Genomic DNA, 13,959 nt, shown 5'->3' with positions numbered 1-13,959 from the left:
CTTCTTCCAGATCCACATCCCTAGGTCTAGCTGCATCATCGTGCATTCCCCGGTCTGTTCTCGTCTTGGCAAGTGTGGGTGAAGACTGAAGAGATCCCCATGCAGGCCGAAGGCAGTGGGTGTGGAGGGGAGCCGACGACTAGCCGGCCGATCTCCGTAAAGCAGTTCCTAAGTCCGCGTCTGGCCCGCTGACAACAAGGGTCTCCGCGTTCTCCACACATGTCAACCCAGACTAATGGGATGATCAATGTAACATTATTCCCGACGTACTGAAACAGCGTGATGGATGCCGAGTTGACAAATCGGGCAGTCCCTAACTCCGTCGACCAATCACACTGGCTTCGGTGATATAATGAAGAGGTATCACCGAGACGAACGCGTTACAGGCCAGAGAACGACCGTTGCTGGTGCGGTACACTATCCAATATTCGTTCCGTTCGGTTTCTACTAGTCCTGCAAAGGAAATCTTGACATGGCGTCCTACTTGTCCCAGGTTGGTTGCTCCCTGCGTGTATTTAAGTTCAATGTCACGTATTGATACTCTCATGTGAACAGCTGAAGGACAAGTCTCTCTTCATTGAGCAATGTTTGGTCAATGGCAGATGGATACACGCGAAGTCTGGAAGAACCTTCAAAGTTGAGAGTAAGACTGCCAAGCTTAATGTCCTGAACACGACTGCTGACCAGTGTCGTCAGACCCAGCGACCGGCGAGGCAATTGGCGAGTGTCCCGAGTTCTCAAAAGATGACACGGAAGCGGCCATAAATGCTGCGGCCCAGGCGTTCAACTCCTTTCGGAAAGTCACAGCTCGAGGTCGGGCCAAGCTCCTTCGAGGATGGTATAATCTTATGCTCGAGAATGCAGACGACCTCAGCTTGTTGGTGACATTAGAGAACGGCAAGGTCTTGGCAGAGGCCAAGGGCGAAGTTGCCTATGCCGCAAGCTTTCTCGAGTGGTTCAGTGAAGAGGCTCCCAGAACTTACGGTGATACAATACCTGCGACCAATGCTGGAAACCAGGTGATTACGATTAAGGAGCCAGTGGGAGTTTGTGCTCTTATTACACCGTTTGTACCTCCCTGACTCCTTGCATGCGGCGTCAGGTCTGATAGCTAAAACAGATGGAACTTTCCGGCCGCCATGATCACAAGGTAAGATCCTACCCCTTTGGAAATTTACCACCAAGAACACCAGCTCAAGTCCCTTATAGGAAGGCCGGCGCTGCCCTAGCAGCAGGCTGCACAGTAGTCATCAAGTCACCAGCCGAAACGCCTTTCACAGCAAACGCTCTCGTCGAGCTCGCACACCGTGCCGGCGTCCCCAAGGGCGTCATCAACGTCATCACCACAGACAGGAACATCGTCGAGGTCGGACGTACACTCACCATGTCGCCCCTCGTGAAAAAGGTGTCCTTCACGGGCTCGACCAATGTCGGGAAGCTCTTGATGCGCCAGTGCGCCGAAACGACACTGAAGAAGATCTCGCTCGAGCTGGGTGGCAACGCGCCCTTCATCGTCTTTGACGACGCCGACATCGAAGCCGCTGTGCAGGGCGCCCTGGTCAGCAAGTTCCGGTCGTCGGGTCAGACCTGCGTCTGCGCCAACCGCATCTTTGTCCAGGATGCAGTATACGACAAGTTTGCCAACAAGCTCGCGGCGCACGTCCGAGATAATTTTGTCGTCGGGGACAGCCTCAAGTCGGCAAATGTCACGCACGGCCCCCTGATCCACGACCGGGCGGTCCAAAAGGTCCATGAGCACGTCATTGACGCCGTTTCCAAGGGAGCTAAGATCCTGGTTGGTGGGCGTAAAGTGCCCGAGCTTGGACCCAACTTCTTCCAGCCGACTGTCCTTGCCGGTATGACGTGTGAGATGAAGCTTGCAAGCGAGGAGACCTTTGGCCCCGTGGCGGGCCTGTTCCGCTTCAAGACGGAGCAGGAGGTGGTCAAATTGGCCAATAGCACCGACATGGGCCTGGCGGCATACTTCTTTACCAAGGACAATCAGAGGGCATGGCGCGTGGCCAAGGCGTTGGAGGTCGGCATGGTTGGGCTTAACACTGGCTTGATCAGCGATTCTGCTGCACCGTAAGTTCGTCCTCGAGCCATCACAATCCACTTTCTTAGATTGTCTGTAACTCACATGTTGGCACAGATTTGGAGGAATTAAGTCCAGTGGATTCGGACGTGAGGGAAGCAAGTACGGAATAGAAGAGTATATGACGGTCAAGATGATCACTGTGGGTGGCATAGAAACGCCCCTGCACAGTAGGCTCTAAGAGAGAGTGTAGATCAAATATGTCTCACTGGGATTGAACTGCATTGTCTAATAGTTCTACTATGGCGTCACCAGTGCAATATAGCACAAACGAGATGAAGACCTATGTTATGTGACAGAACTTGTGTTGTACGTTGAGTCTCGGGAAAATAGCATAGTATTCGATCCGTAACTTGACAACAAAGCTGAGATGAGAAGAAGAAGCTCTGAAGGATGCTAACATAGAAGGGTGAGGAAGATACCATTGTTTGATGGAAAAAAGTCAGCCTCGAAGAGAAGTCATATATTCAAAACATTGGCTCTCCTTGAGTTCAGCAATATTTCCCTGTATTAGATTCTTCCTGGTACCCTGTTCTGAACTTCCTATCAGCATAGTTGGGCCGCCTGTTGGCCCATGAAAACCTCTAAGCCCATGACATCCAAAAGTTAAATAGTGTACATGAACCTAGGGCTTCGGTCTCCAAGCGCCTCTACCTCGGCATCAGACTTGCCGCTAATCAGATGGTCTTCCTTGCCTGCAAGCCGGCGCTTGTTGACATGCCTATAATGCAGCGAGAGGCCACCATAAATGAACACAGCAAGGCTCAAGAGGCCGATCATCACAGAATATCCCATAATGTATCGAGGAGCATCAGAGGTCGGGTAGAGCTGAAAGTCAAGCCGTTAGTCGAAATGATTTGAAACTCATAAACACACGACCAAGGAATTAGCCACTTACAAATGGCGCAAGAATGCCAGAGCAGTTGCACACGCAGATCTGGATTCCAGAAGCTGTTGTTCGCTTACCATATCGCGGATTGTTCGAGGGAAGCCAAGCGAGCGGGATGCCCACAGCGACGAAGAGCCCAAAGGCAATCAGGAAGGTGGCAAAATAATGAACCGGGGCAGACACTGAAGCCATTGAAATGCCATAGCCGACAATGCAAATGACAAGAGATGAGACCTGATAAAAGCCTCTGTTCTGGTGGGAGTCGGAGAACTTGGCCACAACCAAGTAGCTGATGGCACCCAGCGCATAGCAAGGTACGGTGAGAGCCTGCGCCTGAGGAGACGTCCATTGTCCAAGGCCTATTGATGTTATGATCAGACACAGTTCTTATTGACAGGTCAGATAACGCCGGCCACTCACCCTTGATGATGGTAGGAAGAAAGATGGAGTAACTGTAGAGCATCGCATTGACAGTGAACTGGCCGGCAGCAAATGCCCAAGTCTTCCAGTCCTTGGCAGCCAGAATGGCATCTTCCTTGTTGAACTCTTCATGGAATCCCGTCTGTCGTTGCAATCGAGCCCGGCAGAGACTCCTCTCTTCTGGTGTCAGATACCAAGCCGTTCCGGGCTCGTCAGCAAGCAGGTAGTAGATGGCCACGCCGAAAAGAACGGTTGGGGCACCTGGATCATGGCAGTTAGGCTTTGAGGCGAATAAATTCAAGGAGTACTGGCGTTTACCTTCGATGATAAAGACCCAGCGCCACCCAGACTGGCCGGCAACACCGTCCATGAAGCCGATTCCATAGGCGAGCAGGCCACCGCAAGCACCAGCTAGAGCGGAGCTAACAAAGAGGTAACCAATACGAAGAGCAAGCTCCTTCTTGGTGTAGAAGAGGGTAAGGTAGACGGTCAGGCCAGGAAGAAGACCTCCCTCGAGCAAGCCGAGAAGTAGACGGCAAGCAATAAGGCCGGCGTAGTTTTGAACTACGCCGGTCAGGGTCGAGACGATGCCCCACAGGACCGTTATCAAAGCCAACCACTTGGAAGGGGTAAACTTCTTTAGGACAAGGTTGGACGGGACTTCGATCAAGACGTAAGGGACAAACATGATGGCAACAGCGATCTGGTACATATTTCCGTGGAGGCCGAGATCTCTTTCGAGGCCGAACAAGCGGGCATTTCCAATGTTTGTTCGATCAAGGAAACAAAGGAGGTAGGCGATCATGACCATGGGGACAGTATGCCTGTCAATCTTCTTCACCAATTTGGCCTCGGCCTGATGGTCGATCGCCTCGATGGGCTCGACGACGCCGGCGGAGGCCCTCTCGTCAACGTCGTGCTCTGTCTTGGTGAAGGACATGCTTGCTGCTCTGGTGAAGTTCCAGCTAAGGGACCAGAAATGCGGGTGAAGTTTCTGACTGGCGGCTGCGGAGGGTACTCCTGAGTCCTGAATGGATGTTGATGGTCTTGTCGATCCAGGTTCAGAGCGTAAAGTTGGATCCGGAAGCCTATGGGGGTTGAAGGGCTGGTGCATGGCCACGACAGGGACCCTCCTTCGTTCTTATGTCTCTCGACGCCAGGCGAGCAACCTCTAGCGTCACTGCGTCGAGCCGATGGTGCTTCGGAAGCACCGCATCTGGACTCGGACTCCTTGTACACCCAATGGGGGCTGGTTATGGGTTCTGGGGAAGAGCAGGATAAGGACAGGAACTGATTACTCACATTGAGCCCGGTTTGTGAACCACGAAGACCCCGTGGGGAGCCCGGGTGGACCCTTCGCGCGTTATCGGGCTATCGGGCGTGTTGCCGTCGGTCGACGGCATTCCCAAGGGCCCACTCAGTCATTTCTGATATTACCACGATGCTTCAGGCCAAGACTACTAAGCCGACTAGCGTCTTTACAACACTGGGTGCAGCTAAGCAAGGACGAGGAAAGGCATAGGTAGAATGACTTGGACTGATGGTATGCGTTTGCTGGAAAACCCACACGCATCATCTTACCACCAACGGATACCAGTCTGATTCTCTCCCTCCCGATCTTCCCGGAGACAACACGCAAGCGGCGGAAGAGGTTGCTAAGAACTGCGATGGTTCAGAAGAAGAGCAAAGCCGATGTGATTAGGTTCCTGGACCGGGTTCTGCACTGTCAGCCACGAGCTACCGACATAGAGATCGGCTCACGATAATCGGTTTACTTCCGCAAGATTACGGGTACCGAGGTTTAGAAAAAAGTTCCATCAATAAGCTGATTTAGGGACAGATGATAGTGGTATTATACCTAAAATCGCTGAATTGGCAAAACTAGGTCTACATATATCCGGACTAGCAAACAGATCTATACGTCTTACAATTTAGACGGAGCGCTACGACCCTTGGGCAGGAACCAGTCCACATACTTCTCCTGCAGCGTTCTAGTCACGCCAGTCTCCGGGTGGAACGGCTCCCGGCCTCCATGTACATATTTCTCCAGAGCAGTCTCGGCGTGCTGCTCCGCATCGTACCCGTAAACCTCCAAGACGGTTTGCGGGTCGCCGTATAGGTTGCTACTCCGGACGTAGTATTTGCCCTCCAACTCGGGAGCCATGGCGGCATCCCTTGCCCTCTGCGCAGGGCCGTCCGGCAGGTGCCAGATGGCGCCATTCAGGAAGGACACTTGCTGCTTAGCGTACGCCTTGGGCATGCGCTCCTCTTCGTAGACCTTGACCGCCTCGTCCATACGGAGCTCGCCCTTAACCACCCTGGCGACGCACCTGGCCAGGAACGCGCCATCCTCCATGGAGGTAGCGGCACCCTGAGCCATGTGGTTGACCATGGAGTGAGCCGCGTCTCCCATCAGAACGACGTTCTTCCGGGGCGATGACCAGGACTTCATGGGCCCAGTCACCATTAGGGGCCAGCGGGACTATTTGAGGAAATATGTCAGTAAGAATCAGGACCCGTCAGCCGCGAAATAGTTGACTTACGGTCTTGTCGATCATGTCTACGATCCTCTTGATGCGAGGGTCAAAGTCCTTGTACTCATTCCAGAGCTCCTCAATGGGGACATCCTGCTCTGTAGCACGCACTTTCTCGGGACGGTGGTGTGAGAGCACCAGGTTGAACATCTTGCCTGCACTAATGGGGTAGGTGATGATGTAGGCGTTCTCAGCCATCCATACCTCCATCGTCAGCTTCTCAATGAGCTCCTTCGCAATGGGATCCTTGCGGATCTGCTCGTAAGGCACCAGTGCGCGGTATGCGCAGTTGGTAGTCGGAGGCTCTGGGGCGACCTCAGGGAAGAGCGTTTTCCTCGTGATGCTGTTGATACCGTCGGCGCCGATTACAAGGTCGAAAGAGTACTTGTCACCCTTGTAGGTCTCGACGACGGCCTTTTGCGAGGACTGGTACTCGACACGCGTGACGGCAGCATCGATAATGATTTTGGCACCAAGCTTCCTGGCGACCTCGGCCAGACCCTCGTGCAGGTGGGCGCGGTGAACAACCCACCACGGGCGGCCAAGGTTCTCCTCCAGCGTCGCGATCTTGGTGAAGCCTACCCGGGTGCCGTCCTTGCGGCGCATGTTCAGCTCCTCGAACTGGACGAGGTTGTCGCCAATAACCTTGTCCACGCCCCATCGCTGGAGCAGGATAGAGACATTGGGCGTCATCTGAATACCTGCGCCAATCTATGGATCATTCAATAAGCACATGACTAAATATAATGTCTGAAACCCCTGGTATTTAGTGGCTTACCTCCCCAAGCTGCTGGGCGGATTCTAGCACAGTGACTTCAGCACCAGCCCTTCGCAGAGCAATTGCGGCAGCAAGTCCGCCAATGCCTGCACCTACGATACCTGTGCTAATGCCCTATCCTTATGTCAGTATGAGTGCTACAGTGGTCGGAGGTGAATTAGTCTGCTTACCATGGTATTGACTGAGAGAGGTTTGATGTTTGAGAAAGAAGACGAGGCACGAGGATAAGATGCCTTGGCAATAGAGGCCGATGAGCTGTCAGTCAACATCTAAACTATCAAGAATATTCTTTCTTGTTATATAGATGAGGTAACACAATTTCGAGATCACCCATGAGAGAAAGCGTGTTGCGAGTGGTTCACCTTGCCGGGGAGTTAGGAAAGGTGCAATGTGGGCCTGGCGGACTCGGATCGAGTCGAAGATGATCACCAAGCCGCCACTTCTGCTGTTAGCTACTTTAGGGGAGGAGTACTTAATATGGGGTAGGATTTGGATGGCATGATCGACTCTACACAATTTTGCTCGCCCGTACGGTTGCCCATTATTGCTCGAAGACCGCTTGCTTATTTCACATCGTTGACATCAAGTGCTCTGGCATGACAACCATCCATCCATCCACCTGGCTAGAGAAAGACCAAAGACAATCATGGCAGACTCTATGAAGACACTCCAAGTTCCTCACTTGGGAGGCATCGACGTCGGCTACCGGTTGTCGAGCTCTTCAGTAGACAAGGCCAAGCCTACGCTTGTCCTCTTCAACCCCTTCACTGCCACCGCGGACTATTATCTGCCAGAGTTCAAGAACACCGCCCTCAGAAATGCTGCAAACCTGCTAGCCATCGAGCCTATGGGCCATGGACGCACTCGAGCCAAGAAGACTGAGTCATTCACCTACTGGGATACAGCAATCATGAGTCTCCAGCTTCTAGATGCCCTTGGAATCGATCGATTCTTTGCTCTCGGAACATCTCAAGGGGGGTTCATTGCGGTCAGGCTCGCATTAATCGCACCAGAGAGGGTATGTGCTCGATGAATCTGACTCTCTCTTCATTTCATCACTCTAACGCCGAGATAAGGTGAAGGGTGTGATCCCCATTGGCTCATCTATGGACTCAGAGTCTCCCAGGAGTCGTGAGCTCGGCTGCTGGGACGGACCAGGTGCCTGTTCTGGCCTCGTGACCCTCGGCGGTAACCTCGCCCCTGCGCCCGACTTTGAGCCCGGCGACGCGTACTATGACTTCCTGATGGAGATTGGTTTTGGGAAGCACATTGACAAGGCCACCAGAGACTTCTGGGCCGAGACCATCCGGGACAACTACAACGGCGACGAAGGCAAGCGCCGGATCTGCATGGCTGCTGTGACTCTTGCGGGTCGGGATGGACTGCACGAGCGCCTGCCGTACATCCGATGCCCGGTTCTGTGGTTCCAGGTAAGTCCTCAAAAGAAATTGTCACGAATCTTGAGGTCAGCTGTTGATTTGTCATCACAGGGGACGGACGATGTGGTGTTCAGCGTCGCGGAGGCTGAGCAGGACATCAAACTCTTCACAAACTCCGAAGAGGCAAGGTTGGTCAAGTGTGAGGGTGGAGTACACTTCCTGAGCCGCACACACGGAGACAAGATTCATAAGGAGCTGATCGATTTCATCACAAAATGGAAAGCCAATGGTAAGTCGCTTCTCTAAATGCGAGCATCGCATTAGCAAGGGCTCACTCCAAAGGGGCATGCAGAGTAGATGAGTAGCCCGTCAATAACCTCGGACTAGCTAAAGGAGGTCAATAATTTGTCAGACGATATCTTCTAGCATTGATGCATATGGGATGTGCAGATGTAGCTTACTCCTTAGAGTGATCAAAAATGCCAGTTCAAACACAAAATCATTGCCCGGGCATTCCGGTCCACGCCTACTCGCTCATCCACAGAAACTATTCCCTAACTCCCCCCGATTCGAAACAAAGAGGCCGTGCAGATGGTAGGGATTTGGCCCATCTAGTGGAGAGGACGTGGCGTCGATTTCAAAGACCTCCCTCTCTCGGTACTCGAGGGCTACAGTCCCCAGAGCGGTGCACTTTTGGTTATTCCCTATTTCCGCCGCCATACGGGTCTTAGGGTGCGTTTTGAGGAAGTCTAGCGTCGTCAACCCCGCGAACCGCGTAGCTTTCTCCGCTGCCAAGGGCTGACCGCCAGGGCTGGTGCCAGAAACTTGAAGATAGCTTCGAGCTAGACCGGCGAGTTGGTGTGGTTATCCCCGCTACGACGTGGAACCCATGTGCTCCATACCAAGTTCCCGGGTCTCCGCAGAGACAGGGAGGACGAGACTAGACCCGGGGATGAGCAATATATGTTGTCCCTGTCTCCCCGATGGCAATGGCTTGCCGACGCGGTTCGAAACCCGCCTCCTCTTATCTTCGGCACGGGCACAGATCTCTGTGATCACACGAGCATGATATGCCTGCCGAAATGTCAGTCCAGATGGGTACCTCGGACCAAGAACCTGACGCACAGTCCAGCAACGGCTCGGCCTCCGGGTACCGGAGACATGGCCAGGACGGCCTGAACCGACCAAACAAGAGGCGAAGGGTTGCATTGGCCTGCAGCAACTGCCGCCACCGCAAGTCCCGCGTAAGTACTGCTACCTGGCATAGAATGCAACCCAATGGTTCTAGACTGATGCGAATCCCCCGCGTTTGCAACAGTGTGACGGGAGGCGCCCTAGGTGCTCTCTGTGTATCGAATTGGGCTGTGAATGTGTTTACGAGCAAGCCGGCGTGACCACAAACTTGACGGTAGGAAGAAGGTATGTCCATATGGTCTCTCTTGTCCGCATTATATTGCTTGATGTCTAATCCTCGCGTTAGCTACCTTGATCGCCTGGAGAAGCGGTTACAAGACATCGAGTCGAGCCTGGCCAGAGTTCATCAAACTCAAGGGGCGACCGTCGTTGATGTTTCCACGCCGCCTCAAGATGGCCACAATGTGCGCCCAAGACACGGGAGTGTCAGCTCACGGGCTTCAAATTCCATGGTCTATCCCAATGTCGTGGGCATTGGAGAGGCTGAGGGTGAGCTTGACACTGCCGAGGACTCAATCGATGGCATGGGAGCGATCAAATTTACGGACGAGGAAGACTGGGGCTACTTTGGTGAGTCAAAGATATCGGACAACGCCTCAAGCCAAAACAGCTAACCTCTCTTCAGGCCCATCATCCAACATAGCATTTCTCCGCCACATATCTCTAGCCATGGCCCGAATGGGGGATCTCAGCCAGTCGATGCCCTCGCCATCAAATCGGGCACGAGATGTGGCAGGAGGTATGAGTGTGTCCCGGCCACACCCAGTAGAAGACGACACAAACGCAGGACGGTTTGGTCGCCTTCACGGCGGCGTCAACATCTACGCGCTGCCTTCAGAGGCGCGGACTTGGAGCCTCATTAAAGAGTATTTTCAAAAGACCGGACAACTGCTACCGTTCGTTCATGAGGAGACATTCTGCGCGACATTCTTTAAGATGAAGCGGAGCAATTTTACAATGGCTCGTAGGACCTGGCTTGGTCTTCTGAACATTATTCTGGCCATGGCCACGACTCTCCATGTCGATCGCACAATATCGTCGGAGAAGAGAATTGAAGAGTCTGATGTCTATTACCAAAGAGCTATTGGGCTTTGCGACAAGGAATCCCGGCGAAACATCAGTCTCGAGCTAGGTCAGTACAAGTGCATCCTTCTATATATTTTCCTCCTTACTCTCATTCTGAGAATTCAGGCTTACGGTTATTCTAGTTCAATACCTGGTTATCTTGGGCCAGTATCTCCAAGGCACACAAAAGTCAGTCCAAGCGTGGACGGTACATGGGCTGGCCATCACAACGGCGTTGCAGCTCGGCCTGCAGTCTCCCAAGACGAATAATAGATTCCCACCCCTAGAATGCGAGATCCGGAAACGCGTCTGGTTTGGGTGCATTCTCCTTGACCGGTAGGTAACGATCCTGTATTGTTTCACGGTGTTCTTTCTGTCACGCTGACTTATTTCCTCTTCAAAGGACGTTGAGCATGACTTTCGGCCGACCGTCAATGATCCATGAGAGCTACATCAAACTTGACATGCCCATCATCAACCTTCAAGTCGTTGGATCAACACCACAGCCCGACCCGGTGCCACAGATGGACGGAATGTACTACACCGCTACCCTGTAAGAGCCAAACCAATTTTTCCATTCTATGAGCCTCTCTACTGACCTATGCAGCAAATTATACAACATAATGTACCGCATCATCGACACTTGCTACGGACAGAACCTGGGACTCGAGGAATGCCGAACAGACTCGGAGCTCATCTCCATCGTCCTAAGAGTAGAAGAGGAGCTCGACGAGTGGAAGTGCCAGCTCGCTCCACTTCAGATGCGCGTTGTCGAGATGCGTCTGAGCCTCGAGGAGCTCGAGGCTATTGATGTCAACAACAAGATCACGGAACGTTTTTTCATCGTCTTGTCTCTACGATACCACAATCTGCAGATCTTGTTGCACCGGCCGATCCTGGAAAAGTTCCTCGAAGGATGCGGACGCTCTGCCTCTCTTAGAAGCAGCAGCAGCGAGAAGAGAAAGGTGCAGGGTTTGGGTATCGGCAGCGTGGAGACTTGCGTCAACTCGGCCATCGCTATCATCTCGATTGTCCACACAATTGTAACTTCGGACGGGTGGTATCGCGATCTGCTCGGCGCGTGGAACTTCTCGCTCTTCTACAGTGAGCCTTCTTCCGCCTAGTAAGCATGGTCACAGCTAACATGTCAAAGCTTTCAACGCAGGCTTGGTCATCTTTGCTGCCACGCATGTAGCCCGGAACGAAGTCCAGGGCGATCCTAGTCAGCTCTCGCGCTGGAACTTCGTCGAGACAGCAGTCCCGTCGTTCTTCATGGCCATTGAGGCGCTCCAGAATCTCGACCGAGGAAACCGAGTGGTTGAGCGGTGTGTCAACTACCTTTCCCAGCTCACCTTAGTACCAATTACACGTAGGTGTTGGCTACTTCCCGATAATCAGCCATTTCTATGCTGATTAGTCTATACGATAGCTTCCTTGGACGACCCAATAGCACATGGGCAACAGCTGATTCGTAGCATAAACCCTCTCGCGACGTCAAACGCTCTGCATTCGGTCGTGACGCCGAGGCAGGCGCCTATCGAGATTGACCTCAACGAGTTCATGCTGGACACGGATCTGGACGTTCTGAATATGTCTTGGATCAGCTAGGTAGGGGCGGGTGCGCTAGACCAGGAGTCTCCGACGTCATCATAGCGATCTCAGCATTCCCGCGCTAGGAAGCATTGATCGAATTCTCAGCCCTGATGCACGCCAGTGGCTGACAAGCTTTGGCGTGCAGCATTGCTGCCAAACACGCTACAGTGAGCTGATGAATCATGGAGCCGCCTGGCGCTGTCAGAGACAACTGCGGTGTCGACCTCTATATATAGCTATGCAAACAATACCCATACCCCCCTGCCGTACCAAACTGTTGTCATGTCAAGCTACTTGTCATCTGCTTGATTGCGTGCACTGTCCATTCCGCCGAGTCTAGATTTTCCTTCAAGTAACGAACGCCAGCAATGCCTAGCAAGGAGCCCGAGAAGGGAGACAAAGGTTTGCTCACCTCTACTCCAAGGTTTGTAAATCGATACTAATTTGCCCGCGCAGTCAGCTGGAACTGGGGAGGTGGTGCTCCAGGTGGCACCGTAGCTGAGACGAAGCACCAAGGCGAGGTCGCGATCAAGTCCAAGCGCGGCAACACCATCAAAAAGAACGCCGAGCCGAACAACCCCGCCGTCCATATCTCTCGGTCTGGAAATGATGTCGTCAAGAAGGCGTCCGAGCTGAAGATCGACAAGAAAAACTCTGGCGGGTCGTCTGGTGGAGGGAAGCAGAAACAGAACGGCGACTTGAAGAGTCAGAAGGATGACCAAAAGACAGAGAACAAAACTGCGGGAAAGCGCAAGGCATCGAGCCAAGAGGCTGATGATTCCAAAGCCAACGGTCATCACAAGACGAATGCCGACGGTAAGGAGGTGAGGAATGGAGGCAAGTTCGAGAACAATCACAAGAAACAGAAGAGTGAGAAAGACTCATCTGCTTCCAAGTCGACATCTACCAAGAGTTCGAAACAATCCAAAGAGAAGTCGACTGGGTCATCCAACAAACAGCAAGGTGACACTGTTAGCAGCCGTACTCGGAGCCACGGTTAGATTTGTTGCATAGGCGCTCAGGGGCTTGCAGGTTCTCGGCGTTCCTTGGTGTATTACTGTATGTATAATTATCCAACGTTGAATTAAACGACACAGTTATCTCAGGGTACAAGTATTTGCTGCCTATAATCCAAGTCCCTTCATTGTCAATTGATTCTGTTTTATACGAAGGTGACCCAACACGAGCCATCTATGGTATGTTGCTCCTCGTCTTTCATGTCCTTCGATTCGATATGAAGCCAAGTGGACTCATCCACTGCCCAAATTTAACTTCTAGAATCCATCTATGTGATTCTGGTCCTGCAGAAAGGGGCAGAATCCTTCGCAAGAGCTGCATCTTGCTCATATGAGAATCCTGCAAGTGCTCGCTTTGATGTCAGAGCGTCATATGCGGTGTTGGTGACTACTGTTGGAAGCATGTCAGCACCAGTGGCCTGTTTTTCCCCCTAATCTTCCCATCGAGGAACTAACAGAACCGCAAGACAGATCCGGCAGGCAGCTTATGTAGAAACGTTGGGCGATGCAATGGCCAAGCTCTCGCGGCCGCACAGACACGCACAGACGATCTCCGCCTCTCGGCGCTGCAGGACTCGTGCAGAACCAGGACAAGCATCAAGCAGTGGCTTAACCTAAAACATCCGCGCATTACGTACATGCCTATCAGCTCCTACGCATGAATAAGGACAATGGAGCTAAGCTGTCAATTGAGGTAGCTATGAAGAGAGAAAAGCGGCATGCTCGTTTGGTGAGAAGGCGAATCTGTCTAGCCTCATTGAATAGCTGCATTACTCTCTTTTGCTCGTCAAAACCAGTGAGATGGTGTATTGCCCCATACAGCTCTAGTCGGGTCTTTTTTTCTCCCGAACCTCTCGCTTTGCAGATCATAACTGCTTCTTTAATAACATCTTTCTATGCCATACCGTTCATGCAGCTCGGCTAATACCCTTTGCCTCCCGACCACCCCCCAAAATGACGACAATCCGGCCGTGCACACGGCTCAGGCTCCGAGCT

The 13,959-nt window shown here is 52.6% G+C and overlaps 5 protein-coding genes across 5 annotated transcripts; 3 read left to right on the top strand and 2 right to left on the bottom strand.

Moving 5' to 3' along the window:
• Positions 1-472: 472 nt before the first annotated feature.
• Positions 473-2,360, top strand: E0L32_010562 (uncharacterized protein; the record flags this gene model as incomplete). The annotated part of the gene is made up of 7 exons (XM_031133193.1): positions 473-493; positions 556-643; positions 697-1,066; positions 1,121-1,150; positions 1,210-2,085; positions 2,153-2,237; positions 2,331-2,360. The coding sequence occupies 7 exons, from the start codon at positions 473-475 to the stop codon at positions 2,358-2,360; spliced, it is 1,500 nt and encodes a 499-aa protein (XP_030989481.1).
• Positions 2,361-2,701: 341 nt separating this feature from the next.
• E0L32_010561 (uncharacterized protein) lies at positions 2,702-4,344 on the bottom strand (the record flags this gene model as incomplete). Its single annotated transcript, XM_031133192.1, has 4 exons — positions 2,702-2,923; positions 2,994-3,343; positions 3,405-3,665; positions 3,723-4,344. The coding sequence occupies 4 exons, from the start codon at positions 4,342-4,344 to the stop codon at positions 2,702-2,704; spliced, it is 1,455 nt and encodes a 484-aa protein (XP_030989480.1).
• A 984-nt stretch (positions 4,345-5,328) lies between these two features.
• E0L32_010560 (uncharacterized protein) lies at positions 5,329-6,889 on the bottom strand (the record flags this gene model as incomplete). The annotated part of the gene is made up of 4 exons (XM_031133191.1): positions 5,329-5,886; positions 5,948-6,649; positions 6,717-6,830; positions 6,887-6,889. The coding sequence occupies 4 exons, from the start codon at positions 6,887-6,889 to the stop codon at positions 5,329-5,331; spliced, it is 1,377 nt and encodes a 458-aa protein (XP_030989479.1).
• A 473-nt stretch (positions 6,890-7,362) lies between these two features.
• Positions 7,363-11,962, top strand: E0L32_010559 (uncharacterized protein; the record flags this gene model as incomplete). Its single annotated transcript, XM_031133190.1, has 12 exons — positions 7,363-7,734; positions 7,793-8,146; positions 8,207-8,384; positions 9,185-9,339; positions 9,384-9,514; positions 9,576-9,859; positions 9,915-10,421; positions 10,498-10,690; positions 10,758-10,907; positions 10,962-11,458; positions 11,508-11,723; positions 11,784-11,962. The coding sequence occupies 12 exons, from the start codon at positions 7,363-7,365 to the stop codon at positions 11,960-11,962; spliced, it is 3,216 nt and encodes a 1,071-aa protein (XP_030989478.1).
• Positions 11,963-12,315: 353 nt separating this feature from the next.
• On the top strand, positions 12,316-12,948 carry E0L32_010558 (uncharacterized protein; the record flags this gene model as incomplete). Its single annotated transcript, XM_031133189.1, has 2 exons — positions 12,316-12,349; positions 12,404-12,948. 2 exons carry the CDS (start codon positions 12,316-12,318, stop codon positions 12,946-12,948), a joined length of 579 nt encoding a protein of 192 aa, XP_030989477.1.
• Between the last annotated feature and the right edge of the window lie 1,011 nt (positions 12,949-13,959).

The sequence above is a fragment of the Thyridium curvatum genome (assembly GCF_004353045.1).
Source record: "Thyridium curvatum strain D216 chromosome Unknown NODE_86_length_176648_cov_78.404728, whole genome shotgun sequence".
In the NCBI taxonomy this organism is placed as follows: Eukaryota; Fungi; Ascomycota; class Sordariomycetes; order Thyridiales; family Thyridiaceae; genus Thyridium; species Thyridium curvatum.
This window is presented reverse-complemented; position numbering and strand designations above follow the sequence as displayed.